The sequence below is a fragment of the Melospiza georgiana genome, chromosome 13 (genome assembly GCF_028018845.1).
Source record: "Melospiza georgiana isolate bMelGeo1 chromosome 13, bMelGeo1.pri, whole genome shotgun sequence".
Lineage (NCBI taxonomy): Eukaryota > Metazoa > Chordata > Aves > Passeriformes > Passerellidae > Melospiza > Melospiza georgiana.
The window spans coordinates 18,283,713-18,308,055 of NC_080442.1; the positions used below are offsets into that span (position 1 = coordinate 18,283,713).

A 24,343-nucleotide genomic window follows, 5' to 3' on the forward strand; every position below is an offset into this window, starting at 1 on the left:
CCTCCTCATCACTCATAATTAACAGAGCATCTTGCCAGGGCCCATCCCACCCTGCATGGAGGCGCAGTGGCCTGAACACCTCTGCCCCTTCCACACTACGTGCCAAAAGGCCATCACAGGCAGCCAGAGCAAGCGTTTCTCAGTCCTCCATTAAGATTTAATAAAGATACTAATAGAGATCACTGTTAAGAGCAGAGGATTCAAACGTGGCAAGGAGGAGTGGGCAGGATCCAGCCCTGGCTTGTGAAGTATGAAGAAACCAGAGCATTGATTATTCAGGACTTAATGGGAGGGAGGGGATCATGCATTTTTAATGAATATTTAAAGCATGACATTGGTATCAAAAAGCAATAACACTTAATACCACCCCCAGAATCATTAACAAAGTGATTCAGTAGCTTTTACTGTGCTCAGCAAACTGTGATAGCATGGAGATGCACTGCAACAGCAGCTTCTAACAGGAGACCCCAATGAGCTCCATCTCTTTTGGGACAAGCCAGCAGGGACCAGCAACCAGCGTGTCCCCCAAGATATCAGGGAGCTTTGCTGTCTTGCTGTGCGGTTGTGGTGTGGTGCTTATGGCAGTGCCTGATGGCTCACAGAAGGTCCCAAGGATCACTGAGGAGATCCTAAGGTTAAGGGAGCAGTGACAGCCAATGCTCTGGTGCCAGACCAACCCGTGCCTCTTGCATCCCAGTAGGAAGTGTCATTAATTCTCAAGTTGAACGGAGTGGCAGGGTTGGGAAGGGAGGCTGGGGTGAAGAGAATGAAGAATAACATGGAAATAACAAAACCTCATAAATTAGGCTACTGGCACCCACAGTAAGGGTATAAAGGAGAAGTCAGGTCAATGGGGAAGTCACTCAAGCACAGCAAATGGTGACAGGAGATTTAAGACAATTGCTGCTCACTCGGCTTCTCTCTCTTCACTCTAGGGGATACTCAGATATTTACTTGAATAACTTACAGCAGCACTGATGGGACTGGAAGGGCCCAAGATGGAAACTGTGCCCATGTCCCCTGGAAAACAGGCAGAGGACCCTCAAGCAGGCTGTCATGGAGCCTTCCTTTCAGCCCTCATGAAATTCTTGTCCCAGCAAGGTGCAGGCTGGAGCTCCAGGGCAGCATGTTATGTTCCCATGTCACCCACAAGTGTGGTCCTGGAAGAATGGTCCACAGGGATGAGACACCCCAGCTCACTCCAGCATCCTGACAGACAAGATTTGAGTGCCCACCTGTCCCTGTGTGGTGGCTTTTCTTGAGAAGGAAAATGTGGACAGGAAGGGAACTGCTCCATGGGGGACACTGACTCACACAGCACATACTGAAGCTGGTTTGCAGAATGAATTCAGGGCTAAACTCAAGGACAAACCAAGTACCACAGAGCCAAGCCTAAACCACAGCATCTGCAATACATGTGCTGCTGAATTCCAGCCCCAGCCAAGGCTTGTGATGGCAGCGAGCAAGAACGATGGAAGAAACATCAGGAAGCGCAGCAGTCGCCGGAACTGCTGGACCAAGGAGCGCTGCCCAGTCCTGCCAACAGCAAGCAAGGCAAACAAGGCAGGCATTGTCAGCAGAGCCTTCAAACCCATGTCCTTAAGATGGGCCCTCATTTATGAGATGGGATCTCATTTTTCTGCATAGCTTTCAGGAGGAAATGAAGCGTGGAGTGGAGAACACTGGTGACCATCTGGCCATTCACAGCCCATCAGTTTGTTATGACACCAAACACATAATAAAGCACAAAAGATTGCACAGGAGGTAGAGGGAAAGTGCTTTGATATATTTTTTCCCTTGCCACTGAAGCCTGCTCTTCCCTCGCCTCACACACACGCACACCCTTGGCTTCAGTCGGCGCCGCATTCGGCCCTTCGACAACTCCCCCCGTGAGACTTTCATTGGAAGCCCAGCACAAAGCAATATTCAAATGGCTGCGCTGGGATCTGAAGGGAAAATGGAAACTTTCTTGTGTGAGAACCTTACAAAAGAGATCAAAGGAGCCTAAATGGCCAAGGGAGGGTAGGGAGGGAAGGAGTGGGGGATTGACGCCTTCTCCTCTGGAGGGAGGAGGAATTCCCAGGAAGATAATAATCTGAAGGAAAATCTGCAATGGAAAGGACATTATTGCTGGAGGAAGAGCAGAGCCCTGTGTTGGGACACCTGTGCCCATGAAACTGTTGGATGGGACAAGGACCATTGCTGGCAGCAGGAGGGAGGACGTGGTCTCAGTTCCAGCCTCCTGCTAACTCCTTGCCTTACAACAGGAAACATCGCCTTTTCTCCTACAGTTTCCCACCTATAAAACGTCCCGCCTTCAAAAGACTGGGGCAAGTTAATTTGTGCCTCTAGGCACTTCAAGGGCCCCTGCATAAAGGCAGCAAGTACCTGGCCTGGTGTGCTTTGAGGATGCCGTATTGTCCTAGCCCTGTGCTAACTTCCTCTCCAACCAGGCTTTTGATAGCCCGCTCTTTGCTTTTCTTCTCTTTACGGATGTAATTTGCATCGCTGACATCTTGACAAAGATAAAACCCACAGTCTCCCATGTCAGTCATTATCACTGTTTTCTTCCCAGATGAACCTGAACAGCAATCATTTGTACCTCTCAGCTGGAAAATTCAGGCAAAATGAGATGCAGAGGCAGGAAAAACTGCTTCCAGAGGGAGAGTGGGCAAACCTGGGATGAGCTCAGTTGCCTGGCCAGGGTCTGCCCCTACCCTGCTTGGGGAACATTCCCCTAAAAGACATGAAGCATTTTAAGGGTGGGCAATACAGGTTGGGGTCCTGGGCACTGCAGGTCCTGTCTAAGGGTTACTCCAAGGACACACTGGCCACACTTCTCCACACCACTGCCAGCTTCTCTGCTGATGCTGAATGCAGGAGCATCTTGCTTCCACAGAAAGACTGGGCTCCTATGGCCCTTGAGAGACATTTTAGGGACAAATTCTCATCTTGGCTTGCCAGGAGAAAATCCACAGTAATTCTACATCAGTTGAACTCCAGCACTAGACCAGTTGCTCAAGAGCTGATGCTCAAATCTCCAAAAAGACTAAAAACTGCTATCTGTAGTAATGAGAAGTTGTGCTACCTTTCACCCTCTCATTCAGTTGCTAACAAGTGCAGCCAACCATATTCAATAGCTGAATTTTTAAAACTTCATTGATTTTCCAAGTAAATTGTTTTGGGTCTGTCTCCCTGTCTCCTGGACATCAGCTTGGCATTTGGGCTTAGGAGACATCTCCTACATGCACTATGTGCAGAGCTGTCCTGCAGCAGCTCTAAAGGGTTTGTATCAGTACAGAGAGGTTGCTTTTAATGCTGGGGTTGGTGTTTCTTAATAAGGGGATTCATAGCTGTGCCAGCTGGGAGGTCCCCTCATTGCACGGCTCACCCAGAAATCCAAGAGCAATAGAAACAGTGAGTTTTCACCTTGTCTCATTGTCTGATCAGCACCTGGGGCTCGGGAGGCACAGGCAGCCCTTTCTACCCCTTTCCACACTGCTCCTCCGGGATCACTGCCTGTGACTCCCGCGATCTGCCGGGGACACCAGGGCTGGAGCAGGGTGAGCATCAGGGCTGGAGCAGGGCACTTTCCCCATCAGCAGCAGAAAGGTTCAATTAGCAGCTCCGGCAGGAGGTGTGTAATTTTAGATTCAGGATATCATCAGTCAATAGTTAATGAGTGAACTGATGAGAGCGTGAGATGCTTTAAGTGGACTAGCTTGAAGAGGAGGTGAGTGCCTGTAATCAGGGGCGGATTGCTGCCATTCAGAGCGAGCTGCCAGCTGGGTTTGCCTTCTCAAATGCTTGCCTGGCTCCCCTCACCATGGAGACTGGTCTCATGGAGCATGTGGAAGGGATTTGTGTGCTTTCCCTAGTGCTGATCTCTACTTTGGGCTGAACTGCCCTTTACAAGTAGCATTTCAGGACAGTTGCTGCAGGAAGAAGAGCAACCTGTATCCCATGGGCACAGCCCCCAAAGGGTGCTTCACTAGGTCCTGGCAACTGGCTCAGACTTAGTGTCAACTGCTACATGAAACAGTCTCACAGACCTTTTGGAAATGGTTTTAGACTTACTGGTGCCATTTCAGTTGGAAAGCAATACTCTGTGAGTGGTATCCAGTGCTGCATATCACCGCAGGAGTCATATCTATCATTCAGAGGCATCCAGTATGAGAACAGTGACCATGTCCTTGTATCACTAAGGTCCATGAGACAAATTTGGTTGATGAATTCAGGCTTTCTGCTGAGATGCACAAGTATGGTAACAAGTAACAACCAGAGTCTGCTAAGCCAATGCCTGTGATGGGGTGAGAGATCACTGTAGCCCGAACAGCTGATGCCTCAGTTGAACCACACCTGGTTGTGACTCACCTGCGTGGGACACAGACTCACCCTCACTTGGGAAACCACATGTCTAGGAAAGAAGTGCTTTGCCTGGTACCACCAGAGGAGTGAAGTCAGGACCTGTCCACCCCAAGCCCTCGGGGTGCCAGGGCTCACCTTGCACGACGAGGCTGCCCTGCGCCGTGCGGCGCACGCGCGTGCCGGGTTTGTTGGCGGCGCACACGTAGATGCCAGAGTGCTGCACCGTGAGGTCCGAGATCATGAGGTTTCCTGTGCCCAGCACCTGGATCCCCTCCACGCCAATCGGGCGCCCATCTGAAAGAAGGGGAGAAGGACAAGAGTCACATTCTGGACCTTTGGGCAAGGTTCTCCAGGGCACTGCCCTCAGTGATATCCAATCTAAGTACTGATGGAGTGGTGCCATGTTCTGCTACTGCCATGTGCCAAGTAAAGTCAATAGGATTTAGCTGATGCTCTTATCAGAACTGCCTTCTGCAGAAATCAGATCCTTATTTACATGTTTGCCCCAAATCACTCTTTGCTGCTTAAAAACCCAAAGTACCACCACAGGAAAAGTGAAAGCTTTCAACCGTGTGTTCAGATTAAGATGAAGTACCCAGAACACAGTTCAACAGAGTGGTTAAACCAAGTTAAATCATCTCTGAGCCATTACCTGCGTTCTTCCATTAGAATGAGCAGGGATCCACTTAGCTCAATAGCCTATTTCCAACAGAAAGGCTTCATGAAGAAGTCGAGCTAACCTACTCCAGTGCTTCCCTGATGCACTTTCCCAGCCACCAGGAATTTATGACCTGCAGATTACCTCACCCAGAAGTTACAACACTTTACCTGTTAACCCTTGATGGATTTTTATGGCTTCTGCAAGTAACAGAACCCTGGATTTTTGATTCCTTGGCCCTTGAACACACACTAGCTCAAGGCTGAGGAGCTGGTCTCTCAGCTGGTGGTTAGATCTCATTTACTGTGGCTTGGAAGGGCAACTGAAAAGGGCTGCCCCCACCCCAAGTGCTGGATATGAGGCACATGAAATAGTTCAGTATCAGGGAATTCACTTTTATCCTATTTTCTCTGGAAAATTCCCAGCCACCTCTAATTACAATGTGTTTCATTAGTATCAGGCTATTGCTTTCTATTGTTTCATTGATTTGTGTTTTAAGACACTGTCTGACAAAGGCAGCTCTAAATCAGGCCTAGCACATGTCAGGGTATCTGAGCAGAGGGGCAAGGCAGGGGAGTTTTACTGGAGGAGCAGTTAAAGGGAGCACCCTTTCATCAGACAGGAATCAGGGATTCAGTTCTCTCAAGTTTGCTCATGGAGGAGTTTAAAGAACCTACAGAAACCAGAGAAGCAAGAACCAGCCCTGGTGATGGCCCCACCTGGCCTCCCCATGAGACTTCCATACTCATGTTTTTCAGGAAATTTTGAAGCTTAAAGTTTCATTGCTTCATTAGACAGGAAATGCCAGACCTCTTCATTATTTGCATTGCAAAGAAAAATGCTTGGATCTTTTAGAGACAGAAAAACAATGTCATTAAAGAATCACACTGCTGGCCAAGCCACCGCTGCAGTAAATGGCTCAGTCATAAAAAGGACAGTAAAACATGACCAGTCCCACATTTAATGAGCAATAACAAGGAACCATTCCTTCCAAACAGCATTTGAACTGAAGTGTAAAGAGGTCTGAATTAAATCCAAATTGAACTTGATTTCATCTTTTAAGTTAGACCTTTCAGAAGTCTGTATTTACAACAGGTGTAAAAATCAAATCTCTCTCTTGAGGGAGGGATGGGACCAGTGAAAGATGTGAAGTGGTCACACCTGGATCCTTCATCACCTCAGTGCCTTGAGAAATACCACAGAAATGGGACTTGAATGTCAGCAGTTTTACTGTATTATTTATAATGTCCTCCATCATTTTAGCATGCAGAGACTCAGCCTGCAGCAGGTGCTCCCACCTCCCCACCACCCAGTCCAAATACCAGTATCAATATGCCCTCAGTTATCTCTCCAGTTCCAGCTATTAGAAGTCTGGTGGTCTGAGGAAACATCTCCTGTCCACACATCTTTCATTTCCCTGGAGAACAAAGCCCTCCAAGCTCAGAAGCCTTGCTGGATCTGCCATTTGGGTCAGTGTGGCCACCTCTAACAGCCAACAAAAATCACTGTGCCTGATCACCTCAGACACTTCTCACTCAACCCCTCCTTTTCCAAAAGCACTGAAAAGGACTTCTACAGAAACATCTCTGCTTTCCCAGTCTGTTCCATCCTTCTCACTCTGTGCCTCCCTCAGCCTGAGCCATCCTGCAGTCAGCTAGAAGGTCTTCAGCTAATATCTACTCCAACTTACAAACACTGACAACACATATAAATAATACAGAGTGTTTACACAAGAAATTCCTTGCATCCTGAAAGCTCAGCACTTTGCAGAACCGCTGTGCTGAGGGACTCACACCTGCTTTGCAAGGGTTGCTATTTATTTTAACCCTGTTTTCTTTACAGGAAGACCTGAAGAATGGTTTGGATCAGGCAATCCAAACCCTGCAAATCCACCTTCCTGGCATCACCTGCCACCACTAAGTCATCTCTTCATGGAGGAGATCTGAAAGACTGCAAAAGCCAACACTTGCTCAGTTCCCAGAGCTGTCAGAACCCAGGCAGGCTTGAAACCACTGCTCATTTAACATGACCTTCTGCTTCTTTTAAAGAAGTCAAAAGCAGAAAATTTGAGGGCTGAAAAAAGGCCAGTCTGGAGGGAAATGCCTGACAGGTTTTCTCTTTCGATCCCTCAGCTGATGAGGACAAAAGGGGGAGGTTCAGCTCTTGTGAAGAGCAGAGTGACCTCTAATTAATCAAGGAGACCATTCTCCAAATGGGAGATGTTCCCAAAAGATGCTCTGGCTATAGACAAGTAGAGACTTCACTGAATCATAAGATGGTTTGGTTTGGAAGGGATCATAAAGATCATCTTGTTCCAATCCCCCTTCCATGGGCAGAGACACATTCCACTACCTCAGGTTGCTCCAAGCCCCAGCCAACCTGGCCTTGGACACTTCCAGAGATGGGGCAGTCACAGCTTCTCTGGGGAACCTGCACCAGGGCTTCCCCACTCTCACAGGGAAGAATTTCTTCCTAACAACCAATCTAAATCTACCCTCTTTCAGCTTAAAACCATTTCCACCTTGTCCTATCACTGCACACCCTTGCAAAAGTCCTCCTCCAGCCTTCCTTTAGGTACTTCAGGTTCCCCATGGGAGTGAAATCTAGATGAAGGATGCCTGCAGTTTGGGAGCCCCATTATTTATTTTTCCAAGGTGAATGTGATGCTTTCTGGAGCCCATTCTCCGCCTGCTAACCGAGTGATTGGCACACCAGCACCAATTACAGAGCCCCTTAAAACGTGCCAGGCAATATGAATATGCAACAACATGAACGCCTTTCTTTTATAAGTAGCAAGTAGAAAGAAAGTAACAACTTTCTAATGTTGATCATTTAGGTCTTTTGTGAATTCTTTGTATTGTGTCATAGTAGCCTTCCACTTTTTAGACACATGGGTCTCCTGCTCCTGAGGACACCGGGCACTGTGGATTAGCATATTTAGAGTACATTGCAACAGTTGACTATTCAGTATGTGAAGTGGTGAAATTTACTCTATTATTTCTAAACACTTACGGGAACGGTGCTCCTGTCAACCAGTCAGCCATCTATTGCAAGCTTCTGTGTCCAATAAGTTACCAATTAATTGGCTCCTACAATTGTTGTATAGTTTACTTCTTGAATGGCTCCCTCTTTAGTAATTTCCTTCCCATTGTGCGGCCCTTTCTGACAACTTCTGTATAACGCTATCAGATAATCACTGTCCTTTCTTTCTCGCCTCACTTTTCTGTATCTCTCTAAATAGTTTATTATTCTGCTTTGGTACCTTTTATGGAGGCCAGCTCAGTGGCCTGTCAGTTAAAGGGTAAGGATACATTAAAATCGTCGCTCATTCAAAAGGCTTTGCAGTAAGTGCCCAGGATATTCATTTGCGCACACATACAGGTCCAAGCCTGAAGTGCGTAGCTCTGAAAGGAAAAGCCCTGTCTTCCCTGAACAAACCCTTAATGATTTTACATCTCTCTCAGAGCCTGCTCTCTAATGAATGTTGACATTTCATGCACGGCAAGACACAGGAATTCTGTTTGTGGTCAGGGGCTACAACATATTCCCAAAGAAATTAAATTCAAAATTGATTGTGTGACACTCAAAAACTGGCCCAGAATTTGAATGATTTCCTTCAAGCAAAATATAGCTAGCTGCTTTTCCCACTGAAAACCGGCCAGGTTTTAGCAAAGCCAAAGCAAGAAGTGCAAATGGTGTTTATGGCTTGCTTTCCCCTGTACCAGAAAGCTGTGAAAGCAAAATTGTTCTTTTGCTCCTTTTTGACAGAAGAAATGCCACAATGTCAAAACTGTGAGCAAAGGGGCTCAGAGAGTTTCCAAAAAGGCAACGTGCCCTGTGCAAAGTCCCAGCACAACAGCAATGCCACAGCTTTTCCTTACTTCTACAAGGCAAGAAAGATGCTCACACAGAATTGACTTTTTTTGCTTGAATTAAGGCATTCCTATTGCTAAATCAGCTGGATCTCTCTAAGACTTTGTGGCTGTTGATTTTTTAATTTCTGCAAATGGATTAAAGATATTTTTTTCCTAAGCTGAGTGAGTTATCTGTAGGAGGAACTTCAGGAAGAAGACCTTCATATGGAGGAAGCCAGAGCTGACAGATGCTCTGAGGACCTCCCTGTCCAGCACAAACCCCTCTTCTTCCTTGTGATCAAACAGACAAGGAGACATGAAAGTGCTCCTGAAATGGCTACAAAAAGATGACAAAGCCTCCAAGTCATCAGAGAGCCCGTGCACCGCGTCGCTGTCAGGATCACTGTCATCTTAAACGAGACCTTGTGATGCTTTGGACAGGAAACATTCCTGCTGAAGGGAAGGGAAAATAACAAGATCTGTTTCCCATTCAGTAGCTCTGATTCTGCCACTGTGCTACAAAGTAGCACGGAGAGGGTATTTATTTTTGGTGGAAGGCAATGCTGAGCTCAGACCATCCAGACAAACATTTCACGGTGCTATTACATCTTCATTATTGCATTGCTCTATAGAGACAAGTGTTTTGAAGAAGGCAATAAGCACTTATAATTAAGGCAATTATAAAGTAGTTTATTATAGTTGAGTTCTAACATAGAACTGTCTTGCGTCCAAGAGAACCAAACCAGTGATATAGAGTATCTGGGGAATTTTTAAAACAGCATCAATCTGATGGTTATGGCTCTGGAGGCAAAAATACCAGTTAGTGGCATACAAAGGCTGATTTTACAAGCCACTAGAGGATGCAAGGAGGGAAAACATGGAAAACGTGCAGCTGATATTGGATGCAAGTCCTCATTCCCTGGCAGGCAGCTCTGGAGTGGGAAATCACCCTGCCCATGAGCTGACCATGACCCTTGGAGAGCTGTGGGGGTGGAGTCCCACATCCAGCACAGCAGCATGAGACAGACTTATCCCTGTTTGTGCTTCACAGCCACCTTGAGAGACACCAGGAGATGAGCATCCCAAAATTGATGTGACCTCGAGGACCACAGGATCTCCAGAAATCCCAACTGAACCCAACCCCACTGAGCAGACAGAGTTACAAGCTCTGGGAGATAAAACAAAATTCATCAGCTCTTCACTCAGCACAGGTTTCTGTAGGGCAATGGAAGTGTTGTTCTGAGCAAAACAGTTTCTAAGTTATCATCACAAAGTTAGAACCTAAAATAAACCTTAGAGAAACACAGTCCTTTGCTCCTCCTTGCTTGCAGGATGCCATCAGACACTGTCTCTGGTTTCCATTCTGATTTAAAAACATATCACGGACCCCAGCAGCAAGCATTTGTTTTTTCAGGGCTTCTGACACACTTTAAACATTCTCTCCCCCTTAAAATTGTTTTAAAACTCCCTGAACAGGCAGCAAATTTCTTTTAAGTCTGTTTTTATGTGAAAGATGTGTTTGTGTATGATTTTGCTTCTCTAGGCCAACAGTGGTGATGTTTTTGATGCAGCAGCAGAAGATGCTGTCACTTGAGAAAAGATAAAATTATCACCTTTCATGAAACATCTACAGGTTTAACCAGCCCACTTCTCTAACAGCTGAAAACAGAATCTTGGCAGAGAGAAAAAACAAAGTGTAGACATGAGGATAAAAAGCACTTCAAGCCTACAATTACCTTCTGTGGGAAGGGAGAGGGTGAATCAGCTGTTGTATGAAACAGTCAGTGGCACCTACCTATTTCCCACATGATGGCAATGGAGAGGAGGAGGAGGAGGAGCCCCCAGTGACCCCAGGGCTTACCCAGGCGGCTCCAGGAGACGATGGGCCGGGGGTTGCCGGTGGCGATGCACTCCAGCACCGCCGTCTGGTGCACGGTCAGCGTCAGGTTCTCCGGGCCCACCAGGATCATGGGGTCCTTGTACACGGTGGAGTGGGAGCCTGCAACGACAGCACCATCGTCAGAATGCTTCTGATGGCCTCTTGTTTAAAGGGAACATCAAGGACTTCAGGCATCCTCTAAGCACATCTCTTCCAAGTACATATCTTCTTTCATCGGGAGCTGTAGTCACAGGAGGAGTAATGAGTTCAAACTGGAAGAGGGTAAATTTAGTTTAGGTATTTGGAAGAGATTCTTCCCTGTTAGGGTGGTGAGGCCCTGGCACAGGCTGCCCAGAAAAGCTGCGGATTCCATCCCTGCAAGTGTTCAAGGCCAGGCTGGGCAAGGACTTGGAGCAACCTGCTCTAGTGGAAGGTGTCCCTGTCCATGGCAGGGGTGGAATGAGATGATCTTTAAGGGTCCTTCCAACCCAAACCATTCCAGGATTCTAAATTATGTGGCTGGTGTAACCCTCAATAAATCTGAGATGTACATGAAACAAAAGGAGCACAGTGTTTGTGTGACAGTCACACTGAACATATTTTAAGTGTGCATTGATTATTCCTGGGGAAAACCCTTTAAGAAATGATCCAGCCACAAACAGCCCTGTTAACACCTGGATATCAGCAACATAAAGAAGGAACTGCACTGTGAACTGCAAAGAGAAGATGTGCATGGTATATAAGGAAAACACAACATGAAAGACAGCAGGAATGCAAATAAATTAGGGAGTTGCTTTATCTTTCAGCATTTCAAGCCACAGAGTAATCCATACAGACCACAATGCCTAACTCTGTCTCTGTGAGCATCCTCTCTTGCTGCTGGTGTCACTTGCTTCAAAAGACCTGTCCTGGGACAAGGAGTGATGGAGGTAACAGTCCCTGACTCCTGCTGAGGAGCCTTCTGAGAGGAAACTTCTCTGATGACTGCACCCTACTTTTTCCTACCATTTTCCTGCAAGGAGAGGATGCATCTCATTGCACTGATACAACTGTGACATATTTGCTGCTCGTGATACAGTCACTAATCCTTTATTTGCACTATAGTAGCACCAAGTGGCAGCAACCAAGAATAAAACCCATCATGCAAGATGGATGTGCAGACCCATAATAGAACAAAATCCTGATGCAAGGACCCTGGACATCAGACAGGCACAAGAAAGGCAAAAGGAAACACATTTCACTAGACAGAATGACAGCATGGGACAAAAACGTCATCCTGTGTTATATATACCACAGCTGAACCCACATCTCCTGAGTCCCTGAAAAGTGCCTTATCCCTGAGCCAAAAGTCCCCACAGCCTTTACTCCCATTTTCTGGAAGCAGGAGAGGAGGAGCCCAAGAGATATTCTCAGTTCTCCATCAGTAAACAGGAATACTGAAAATCTCTGCATTAGTCTTCCTCCCTGTCTCTGATGAGAGCTGGGTAATACTCCAGAACTGCTGAGGTCAAAGCAGTGTTTAAGGAATTCCATCAATCTTACAGCTGCTGGCTGTAAAAAAAAGCTCTGGACACCTGCAAAGAGAAATACCTGGGCTGGTCATCTGCCCCCAGGCAGGAGTGGGGCACAGGGAGGGCTGGGGAGCACAGCCCTGGCTGGGCTTTGCCAAAGGGATCAACTCAAGCATTCCCAATGTTCAAAATGCTTGTTACAGGGAAGTGATCCACCAAAATCTATCTACAGGGGCTTTTCTCCAAGAAAAACAATTTCTTCCTGCACTTTTGAGTGTTACCCGTTCACAGCAGCTCAGGGGCTGGAATCAGGGCATAGCAGGGGGATTCCACAGTGGTCCAAGGGCAAGCACAGATCAGAGCAGCTCGTTTGTTAATTGTTCCTACGGGGGCTAAGCAGGGAGCGATAAAGCGACTCCGAGCTTGTGTGTAAATGGGCAAAATCCAAGAAAAATCACCGTGTCAGTGTGACTTAAGAGCTGACTTTCTCACTAAATGCATTTCACTGCAAGCCATAAAATGCAGATTTTTTTGATGAGAACCAGAATGCACAATAAATTCATATGACCGGCTGGTTAACCCCAAGAGATCTGAAAAACAATACCTTCCCCTCAGTACCTTGGAGTGCCTTTAAAACCCATGTAGATTTATTGTTCTGAATCACAATACTAAATGTTCACGCTTAGAATAATATGGTATTATCAGCGTATTATATAGCGATTTCAATATTTCAAAACACGGAGAAATGAAATGAATTGTCCAAGGTCACCCAAGAATACCAGCAGATGGGAGCCAAGCTCAAAGCAGAATTTATGAAACACACTACTTTGACAACAAAATATTTAAATATCACATTCTTTGATTTCTATTCTGAGTCTTAGATATTCAGGTTTTTGAGTGTGGATTCAGCTCCCTGAGTCTGGGCAAATGCTGTCCAACTCTGGAATTGGCATTTCCACCACTGCTCACCTTCTGCAAAGGCCATGGAATGGCCCCGTAGCTTTGCTGCTGAGCCCATCACCCACAGCAGTGACAGCTCCAGGGCCAGCAGGGACTGGGACAGAGAAGTCAGATGTCAGCACTGCACAAAGGGACCAACCATGTCCCAACATCAAGGAGGAGGTTTCCTTCTTCAATCAGACCAGCTCTTTGATGCAGGGTCAGGAAGGAAAGAGTGATAAAATGAAGGACTCGTGGCAGGCGAGTGCTGCTGGAGCTCAGCAGGGTTCACGGCAGCACAGGGATTTATTCTGAAAGGGGAAGAGGCTCTAATGATGACCGTGGTCCCCAAGGACTCTGCCAGCAGCAGTCACAGTGAGGATGGGGAGGTCCCCAGCACTGCCAGCAGTGACAGGCACTCCAGCAGGGACAGGAGCGTCGCCTGCCAGATCTTGATCAAAAGGACAGCAGCAGAGAGAGCCACAGCTCACACTGGAAAGGTGTCAGTGCAGAGAGGCAGGCAGCCCCCTCGGGAGCAGCTCCGCTGAGCAGGCACTTGAAAGTAATCAATCAGCAGGACTGGAAGACATCTCTGTGCTGCTCACTGCTGGCAGCCCCGCCACCACCGCCAGGCAGAGGAGGGAGAGCACTGCAAGCAGGCTCCTTCATCCCCACGGGCAGCCACCCTCCTCCTCCTCTCCTGCTGGGCCGTGGCAGTACCCTGCAGGGCACAGGCTTCCAGAGCCCATTCTCACCACCCCCTCCTCCCTCCCAAGCCAGGGCTTGGATTGGAAACCTTAGGGGGGCTGACCTAGTGCTTCTCTGCTGGTGAAGCAATGGCTGAAGCTGCTGCCCGGCAGGGAAAAGTGGGAGCCCTCCTGCCATCATGAAGAGCAGAGAGACCATTCCCAAGATACAAAAGGTTTGCAAGAATTCTGCTTACCCCATCATGCCTAATGCCATGTGCACAGCAGCACTCACGTTAGCTCAGTATTTACTGACACAACACCCACACCAGCAAAGCAATGCCCCGTGCACCTCTGTGGCTCACCACAGCCTCTGCTGCCGTGCCAAAGCCAAGGGTTCACATGCTAACACATACCTGCTGTCCTGATTTAACAGATATTTGTGTGTTCTTAGCAAACACCACAGAGCATAAACCTTTTCCATGGAGGTTTAACCCAGTGCAATGAGTTTTCCATGCAAATGTCCAGTTACAGCAGTGTAGGCACTGAAGCATGGTCCAAACCCTTCAACAAACACTTACACACGGTGCCCATATTCATCATCCGACTGCTTTAAGGAGGAGAAAAAACCACAAATGTTTCATGGACAGGAAACCTGGAAAATATCCATCTGCAATGAGGGATGGTCAGATGAGAACAACGAGAGCTTTCTGCCCTGTGAGAAATAATAACTCAGGCCAGTAAACTGACACAAAGAACTTCACCACATTGATAATTTACTGCTCTTTATTCCCTCTATGTGGCTACTGTTTGCACAGATCAAGCAAGCAGATAAGTAGCAGGTACCCAAAGCTCCTAGGTCTTTCAGAACCAGTTAACCTGCTTTCTTTCCCATCAGAGTTGATATACATAGCATCACTCTTCCCTCAGCTTCACCCCACTTCACACGTGCTGCCTTTTTACAGTCAGCAGAGGCTAATATGACACTTGGTACAGGTGTTAAGTCTGTTCCAGAACCACTGGCCAGGCAGTGTTTTGGAGGGTGATGGGAAGCTGTGAGATGTATGCTGGAAAGCCTCCAGCTCTGGGTACCAACAATTACCTGTATATGATGGACAGGAGCATCACAGCTCAGGGGAAAGACCTTTGGCTGCATGTAAGATACAAACACCCACTCAACCATCCCTGGGGAGACTTCTCCTGCCTGTTATCTCCAAAGATGCAATCTCCATTTCCACAGGGAATCTGGGATGTCCCGCACTGGAGGGGATCTTAACAACTAACAATCCAGAACAAGGAAGGTGTTATGGCTGGACAGAGGAATGCCTCTCAGTGTGTTAGCCTGAAGCTCTCTTAAACTGTCCTGGTCCAGAACAGCAGTGGGAAGAAGGCAGGAAGGCAGCCAGGACAGTGTAGCTGGCACTAACCTGACACGGTGAGCCGGGCCTCCCGGCTGAACTTCACGTTAGCAATGTTGGTGGCAACGCAGTGAAATATCCCACTGTCTTCTGCTCTTAGCCCCGTTATCTGGAGAACCCCCTTGGGGAGCAGCGTGTACCTGTGGGAAGAGAAAACAGAATCAAAAGCTTGCAAGGCAGGACACGATGTGACAGCAGGCTGCAGACCCAATCCAGGCGAGGCAGGCTGGCTCCCTGCATCCCAGTGCCATCCCAGACATCCAATACCACCAGGATGTCAACACCTCTTTAGGCTGAGCCCACGCCTGCTTCTGCATCAGTTCTTAGGTTTTTTTGGATACTTGAGCCTCTGGTCTTCTTTTACAGGGGAATAAATGAAAATAATTTATCTCCTGATGCATCTTTGAGAAATGGTGATTTTTGTTGGAAGGCTACAAAATGGATGCTTCCTATTTAAGCTGTGGAATAGCTCTGGCAGTGCATTTGCATGTGAAGACAGCTAACATTAGAGTTATCATGACATGGGAATTACCACTCATCAGCTGAAGCACAGTGACCAAGGACAGGCATCAGAAACCTGTGCTCCATGCTCCCCACTCCAGGCCCAGGACTCAAATCCATATGACCTTAAAACCTCAAATGCACGAAAAGGTATGTTTAAAATAAATATTGTGCGGGTAAATGTAAACATCAATAAATATTTTATATCTTTAAAACACAGACACATTTAAATCACGCATGCATACACACATATATGTACACATACATTACAGGTTGCTTGGCAACCACTTGTTTAAATTGGCTGGTAGTAAGTCATTACACTGTGATGAGTTAATAATCCATTTCCGTCCGGAAGATGAAGAATATCTTTCTCCATATCAGCATATGGTTAAGTGCCTATAACCTGCTCCCCGCGCCGCGCTCCAAACGTGCGGCTCCGTGTCGGCGGCAGCACGACAGCAATCAGTTCTACACGGCCCCAAGTTGATTGCAATCTCTGTGGCACTTTAAAATGCCCATTGTTTTGGATGAATTATACTACAAGAAGCCTTCATTTTTGTTAACAATCTGCCCACAGCATTAGAAGATTCAATTCCAAAGCTATTATTCTGCCTTCAAAGCCTCCAAGTGCAAGACTCGGCATACAAATTTATATACACTTTATACGCAGAAATGCACCAAGCATGATTAATGCAGAAATCCAATTCAGTTAGAGGAGCAACTCTCATCACCCAGGCTCTGGTGTCAGAGATTAATCTACTGAGCTGACAATGAAAAACTTCCCCAATAACTTTACTCCTACAAAAAGCCAAATCTCTTCAAAATCAGGACACAAATGTAAGGAAACTGTTCCTAGGCTACATCCTCCAGGGCTTGGGCAAATTCCCTTCCCCAGAGGAGAAGCAGCAGGAACAAGCACAGCTTGGACCTTTCTGGGTTGGAGAAAAGTCTTGGATTCTCAGCCCTGGGGTTCCTCAGCCTTGGAGAAAAGAAGTCCCTGCCACATTTCTGAATATCTCCACAACTGGGCTCAAATGCAAAGGATCAGTGATGCATGAAGGACTTCAGGGGAACTTCACCTGTCCTGCAACATCTCACTGGGATGCCACAAGGCATCCAGCACAGTTCTCCACCCCTTACTTCTGCTGATGCCACCTTGGATCAGTGGCTCTGCTCTACCATGTCCCCAGTTCAGCACCTGTATGAGTAAGAAGCCTTCAGAGGACATCAAGTTCAACAAATCAACCTTGCACTGGGCTAAAAAAAGCTTAGCTGAAAAATGCAAGGAAAAACAACCTGACAGTTGCAGTTTTCCACAGCAGATTTGGGCCTCTTGGGTCCTTCTACCGTAAGTTCACTGCCACTCTGAGAAGGTCAGGCATTGTTCCAGCCCTTGTGTTTTCTCCTGCCTCCAAAGAACCCAACCACATTCTGCTGCAGAACTGACATTTTTAAAAATAGGGGCTTTCAGGAAAACATTTACAGCTTCCTGGTTTCGCCTATTCCCAAGGCAGGGGCGTCAGTGTGTGCCGAGGTGTGCTGTGAGCGATTGTCTCCCGGCAGCGGGCACGCGTTTCCTGCCAGCTGCGCTGCCCCGCACACCAAACCTGCTGAGGCAATGAGGGAGCTTCCGACGCCAAGGGAGCGCCTGTCAAACACAGGAAGCGGCGACGTGCCGCTCCAGGCCTAGGCTGGGAAGGGAGGCAGCTGGAGTTTCTCTTTAGGAGATTGTTGGGAAATGGCAGCTCAGGGTGCTGTGGGAAGCTCTCTGCAGAGCTCCGCAGTTGCCACACGTGAGGGAGTCCACCTGGGAATGGCAGCCACAGTGAAATTCAGCACTTGCAAGAGTCCAGGACCCATGGGCAAGATCCTAAGTCATGGATCTGTCTCAGAAAGAGTTACACAAAATGTAGCCATGGAGAGATGAAGGATGCCAAAGCTACCCAGCTCTTTGAGGCTTGCTGGGCAGGTCTCAATGCTGGAAAATAAACCTGGAGCAGGGTTGATCAGAGACGGTCATTGTAAGCCCTTCAAAATCAGCTAACAGCTTTATCTACTTCTCCTGGGAAATGTCAGTACTCCTACAAACCAGAAAAGCCACAACACACTAAATAAAAGAGTGTTCCATGGTAGAAACACTGGCCAAGACCCTTAGCCCAGGTTAGCTGTGTCTGAGCACCACTGTGGAAGCAATAGAAAGTCTGGCCATCTTTTCCCACCTGGAGAAAGGCCAGTAGCACATGGCTTGGACATGTCCTACCTTTCATTGTCTGTGTTGACTGGCATGCTGTTCTTATGCCATAGGATGACTGGCTCAGGCAAGCCATGGATCTGGCACTGGAATCTTGCAACACCACCTTCCTCCACCACTGCATTCTGAGGGTGGATGTGGAAGTCAGACATTGCTGGAAGACAAAAAGAGAGACAACATTATTCACATGTGAAGAAAGATTCAACTGGAAGATGTCAGCAACTTTACATGACCTAGAAACACACTCTCATTTCCCACAGAATGCAAATGGAACTGTAATGTAATGTAAGGGCAGAAGGCCAGCTTGCAGCCTAACCTTCTGCATGGAAAAACAAGACTAGTGGGAAGTTCTGGGTATCCCACCTGCTTCTGCACATTGAAATGATTGGCTCAACCAGAACAGCAGACTTTGCTCCAAGACCCTTGTGCTCAACAAGGTCTGCCAGGGCAGCGAGAAACACAAACACTGCACTGGCACTTACCGGAGGTCATTCCCAATAGCTTGAGCAGTCTTTGGATCCTAGTCCACATCAAAAGAGATGGATTCTTTCTGTTGCCATCAATGTCTTACCTGTTGTAAATATCCTTCTGATATGTACAGCTTGCCTCCTAAACTCATGTTATTTAAATAACTAGAGCAGGAGAATGCCAAAATACCGTAGTGAAACATACAGCCCTTGATTTCCACCTGTTTGCAGGTGCTCCTGCTCATTGCATACTCTGCCTTCCAGCACCACAGCAGAACAGCCACGTCCCCAGGCTGGGGAGAAAAAGGATTCAGCCAAAAGAAAGAGCAGCTGCCAAGAGCTCAGCAAAACGAGGCTTTTGGGGCTGGGACCACCCGACAGCAAATGATGAGCCCCAGCATGCCCACGCAGGGTGAATACAGACCAGCCTGTTCCAGCAAGCCACAGCTGTAACCACCGTGTGGAAACACTCTGGCACGCTGTTAGAGCTACATAAATAATACCGTAATCATTACTATTAATTAATTGGAAGGTGCTGCCTGTTGACTCTGCAATAAACATATTCAAAGCTAATAAACATCCCAGTGGTTATTGAGCTCATGATTCATTTAAAGTGCTGCATCCACAGGAAGGTCTCTGTCATTATCATACAAAACAAACTCCAGGAGAACTCCCTGCTCTGCTGCCCAGCCCGATGACACCCCTCTCCCCAGCAAGGAAACCTCATCCCCTTTTACAAGCATCAAGTGCAATGACTGTGGGTCTGCTAAGGAACAAGCTGCCTATGTGTCAGGGCAGCTTAATCATTCATCTGCAAACTGCAGTTGGGCTCAGGCAGATGGGAGATGGCCATTAGCAATCATACATTAAATATGTGTTGCATTAACCTGCGCTGCTCTCGCAACCACCGCTCTCAACCCGCTGATGGCAGATTTGTTAAGCTGATGGAGTAGCACGGAGCAAAGCCTCAGCCCTGCACAGTTGCAGGGTTGGGAAGGTTTTGTACGTATGAGGGTGGGATGGGCAGCCAGCCCCACACTGGGAGCCAGACCAGGGAGTGGCTGCGCAATGTTCCAGCCAGATGGCGACACACCAGCACAAGGTGAAAGATCACAGAAAATTGTATTTCTCTTTCCCAAGATAAAAGCCAATGCAATTATCCTCTCTGGTATAGGATTATAGGATGGAGCCCAATAGTGCAATGGCAATTTACCCAATTCATATAGATTTAGCCTTGAAATGAGACTGATCATGGCTCAGAGCATTCAGACATGGAAAGGAGCCCAAAGGCTGCTAGGAGGTCTCTCATCGCCAGGTGATGCTGCTTTCAAGGTGGCAAGGGATGCTTCAAAAGATGGGGGATCCATGGGTGCCTGCAGCAGGGGAGTTCAAGGGAGCCTGCAGAACATTTCAAGGCTGGAGACCCAGACCAGGGCGAGCATTGTTGCAAAGTCAAAGCTTACGGACCCTCACCAAGAAATGAATCCAAGAATTACTGAGAATGACACAAAGCTCTCTAAAATTTTTTTTTAAAGCAGGGATTCAGATGCCTGTAGGGAAATTCCTTTCAAATGTACAGATGCTCAGCACTGAGGTTTTCTGGTGGTTGACAGGGTTGATAAAAGAGGGAGGTGTGAATGAGAACAGCCCAGCACAGACTTCACTCTGCTGGCTAAAGAATTCATCGCCATTCCTTTATTTCAATAATATCACCTCTTATAGGTAAAACTGCAGCAATAACCTCTACTCTTAAAGACACCAGTATTAATATTTATCATGAATAAAACATGGCAAGTTATAAATAATTCAGTTATGAGGATGTTAAGTAAAATATTACTCTTCGACGACACTATAATGTGGCTTTGAAGCACAGTTTTATGTTAAATGCCTAGGAAACACTGTGACCCTTGCCAAGACCAGCTGGTTTGCAGAAGATGCATTAAAAATTCATGCACTGAGCTACAAAATGCTATTTTTACAACAGGTTTACAAGTTTATTTACAGTTGCAGAGACAAAAGACTTTTGGAGCATCTCCTGTAAAACAGCAACAAAACTTCAATGTGAGTGATTACTGGGTTTTCAGCCTGGGAATAAATCACTGGGGAGAAGGAGAGGAGAGGGACAGGAGCTCAACTGCTTCACAGGGCATTGCCTGGAGGAGCTAAATCTCTGCTGACCCATGTGAGGTTTTTATATACGTCCCAACTGACTGTAACAAACTCATGCAGCAGAGTGCTGGCTCCTGTTTGTCACTTGCCTTCCCATGGCAAGCGGCAGGACCCCGTTACCAGCCGGGCGCTTTTGTTCCAGCCGCCAAGGAGAAGAGCTGCACGTCAGCCCGGGTGGGGTTGGCCAGCAGCCAGGGAGCTGCAGCTCATTTCTATGCTAATGGCTATAATAATTTTAAAAATAAATACATGCAATCACAATATTCACCCGCGAGCTCCTAAGAGGGGAGGCACTCACCAATCCATCTGCCAGCGGTCTCTGCCATCCAGCAATGCAGCATCCATGTGCCTATGGAGGGACTGGTGCTACCCCAGGCCTTTTTTACCATCATCAGAGGAGTGAGTGCCACCCTGTTCCCATTAAATTTCCCTCTGCCATCTCCTTGTGTCATCAAGTCATAAAAATAACATAAATCACATGCACACTCATTGCTCCACATTAATGCTCCAAGCTGTGATGTCTTAGTGCTTCTGCTATCATCCCACCTGGATTTTGGCTGTGGTACACAGCAACTGCCACAAGGCACAGAAGGACAAAATTAGGGCTTGCAGCAGACAGGGAACGGTCCTGGCAGCCCTTTGACACTGCAGGCCTGGAGGAGTCTCCTCCAAAAGATGCTGTCCAAGGCTAGATTCAGACTAATGTTGACTGTCTACAGTCACACAGACACGTGAAGCAGAGGAGTTACTCTTCTTCTCTGCTTCCCCTGTGTTATATAACTAAGGACCTCAACTAGGATGATGCTGGATCACAGGCAAGGCTCTACCATAAAGAAACCACCATGCTTGGGATTGCCCACCACTTAATCCCCACTGGGATGCAGTCCCTGAAGGCATATCCGATGGACACAGGTGAGGAGCAATTCTCATCCTCATCATCCATGATTAATTCATGGAGGATTCATTCTGGGGTCTCCTCTAATCAAATCACAAGCACTTTCTCCATCCCAACAGGCCTGGTGGAAAGGCCAATGGAATAAAAATGAAAATAGCTATCGAGTGAAATTTTCTCTACTCCATAAAAAACTAAATTGAAACCATTAGTGGCCAATCCTTTTTTGCTCAGTGCAGCATTAGTGCTAAGCCAGAGATTGACCTAGATTTGATATAGAAAAAGAAAACATTAACTTGGTATGTCAAAGCAAATCCCAGGCCTTTAGAGTCATTAAAACACAAACATTGTGCAGGCACAAGGAGAGGAGGAAGACTTGAAAGGTTCAGTGCCAAACATGGTGTTAGGAGAGCATTTGGGAAGGCCAGCTAGTTCTGCAATCAAATTGTCTCTTGATTTTAAATTACTTATGGGGAAACAGAGACCCAGGCTGGCTCTGACACAAGTTGATGCTGGGGAGGAGTGAGCACCCACACCATCGCAGATGCCACACAGTCCACAAATAGCAGCACACAAGTGAAGATCCCTTCTTCACATTTCTGCCACCAACCTGTTAAATTCAGACCTTTTCCAATGTAGGCATGTGGTTAAAATGCCTCTCAGTTAACACAGTATAAGAACAAGAGTTTTATGGGGGTGTACCTCCAGTACCTGGGCTTCCAGATGCTCCTACCAAAGAGTGCAAGCTTCATTATCTCCGTTACAGCTGAGGAAGGTGAAATCTGGGAGCCAAACTATTTGCTCAGAGCAGAGAACAAGCCATAGGCAAGCTGACCCCTTCCAAGACTGGCTCCATTCCAACGACTGCTGATACTGAATATACAGTGAGCTGCTGATATATACTGAATTTCTCTATGTACTAATAAAATTGAATTCCTCCTCAGGTCAGCAGAAGCCAGGGTTGTATTTTAAAACACAATGAACACCATGCCAATTAATGCCAAACATGAACCACTCTCAGATCAGGCTGAGAGCTCCAGCAGAACCAACAGAACCAACCTTCAATATCTATGAGACTCACAGAGCACCCAACTCCTTTTCCTGAAAGCCACCAGTACTAAGGCAAGCAGAGGGATTAAATTTTCAATTCCCTCTTGGCTTAAGAGACCTTTACCACTAAGTCAGCAACCTGCCAGGGAACATTCTCAAAGAAGTCAACAGGGGAAGGCTCTGCAGACTCAGGTCTTATTTGTCCTCTCCAGGCTCTGGAAATGGAGGATTTGCCAATGAGAAGGAGTCGGCACAAAAGACGGGGGGCGTGTGGACACCACAAATCCCATCCTCTCCTCTCTTCCCTTTCCTTCAAACAGCAACGCCTGCCCAAGCCTTTAAGAAAAAGACACTGAATCTTCTTCCGGTACTTTTCAAAGATGCATTTTTATAAAGCTAAAGCCAAGCCCACAGCAGGCCAGCCCGGTGGCTACTCCAGCTGCAGAGCAGCCTCTGCGCCTGCGAGCCGGCCCTGCGTGTCTAATGACGCTTTTGTGCGAGGCTGTTGCTGAACTGCCATGAGCCCAATTTTGAATGCAAGTTGCTTTGTGCATAGTGAAGCGTGAACAACAGCGCCGCCCATTTATCTATTTAATTCTCCAGGAGTAGCAGGAGCGGGGCCCTTCGCTCACATCTAAAGGGAAGAAAAATCGCCTTTCTCTCAGCTTTGGAAAGGGAGGGAAATATTAAAGAGCAGCCGTGCCTCTCCCAGCACAGAGGAAAATCCTCTCTGCCTCTGTCCACTAATCATAGCGGGGAAAATCCCAAATCTCTATTGTCCATGCTGAGCCTCAGATCTCAAAAGAATATGAGCTGCAAGACTCAGGAGAGTTTGAGGCAAGGAAGACATTTTAGAGGAATGTAGTTTGTTTAAGAGGAATTAAAATACCAGGTGAGATAAAAGAGGAAGGATGACCCACCTCGGTCTGCTCAGAGGTACAGGGAAATGGTCAGTCCTGAACACTTTTTATTTGGAATATTTGCAAACAAGTGCTTATTCCTCGTTTGCTTTGGCTGTTGTTTTCTTCCCCTGGAGCTAACAGGATGGCTCAGAGCATGAATGGAGGACGGTGCAGGCTCTGTTCTCTCTGCATTTTGCGTCCTCATGTCTCTTGTTTTCACCCGCAATCAACGCTGACTGGAAGAATTTAAAATAGGCTGAGAAGACAGCACATGATACAGACCTCTCTAGCTGAGCAACAAAGTCTCCACCTGGCCTGGTTTTTTCTCCCATCCCAAGCTCCTGGGACAGGGATGAAAGGGAGACAACAGAGATAATGCCTCACAGTGGGACACAGCAGCTGCCCACGGGAGGGAACATGCAACAGATATTTTACAAGAAGAGTAGGGGGGAAATCTGCTACTCAAATAGCAGGAGGCTACTCAAGTCAACCAGGAGGCAAATTTTTGTCTGGTCTGGGACTGTGGCTTCTCAACTTTTTGCATAACAGATTAAATGACTGTGAGCCAAATCCAGCTCAGGTCACCTCCCCGCTGCATCGCAATGAACAGCCCTGATGGACGCTACTGACCCATGACTTATTGTTGGGTTTGCTGCTTTCAGAAGCAGAAAAAAGCACAGAGCCCTGTAGGGGCTGCTTCCGCTTAGGGATGATAAATATCCTGTGAAAGTAATGAACACATCTTCACTGCATGCAGAGCAGGGGTCAGAGGGAACATCCTCAGGAGCCCCTGGTTGC

The 24,343-nt window shown here is 47.2% G+C and overlaps 1 protein-coding gene across 1 annotated transcript in view; it reads right to left on the reverse strand.

The window, feature by feature from the left end:
* The window catches only part of IGDCC3 (immunoglobulin superfamily DCC subclass member 3), a 95,311-nt gene that overhangs the window by 20,665 nt on the left and 50,303 nt on the right, over positions 1-24,343 (reverse strand). Inside the window, exons 3-6 of the mRNA XM_058033499.1 lie at positions 18,075-18,219; positions 15,323-15,453; positions 10,742-10,879; positions 4,504-4,662 (exon numbers count right to left, since the gene is read on the reverse strand). Coding sequence (XP_057889482.1) covers positions 4,504-4,662; positions 10,742-10,879; positions 15,323-15,453; positions 18,075-18,219 — 573 coding nt within the window. The remainder of the gene's footprint in view (positions 1-4,503; positions 4,663-10,741; positions 10,880-15,322; positions 15,454-18,074; positions 18,220-24,343) is intronic.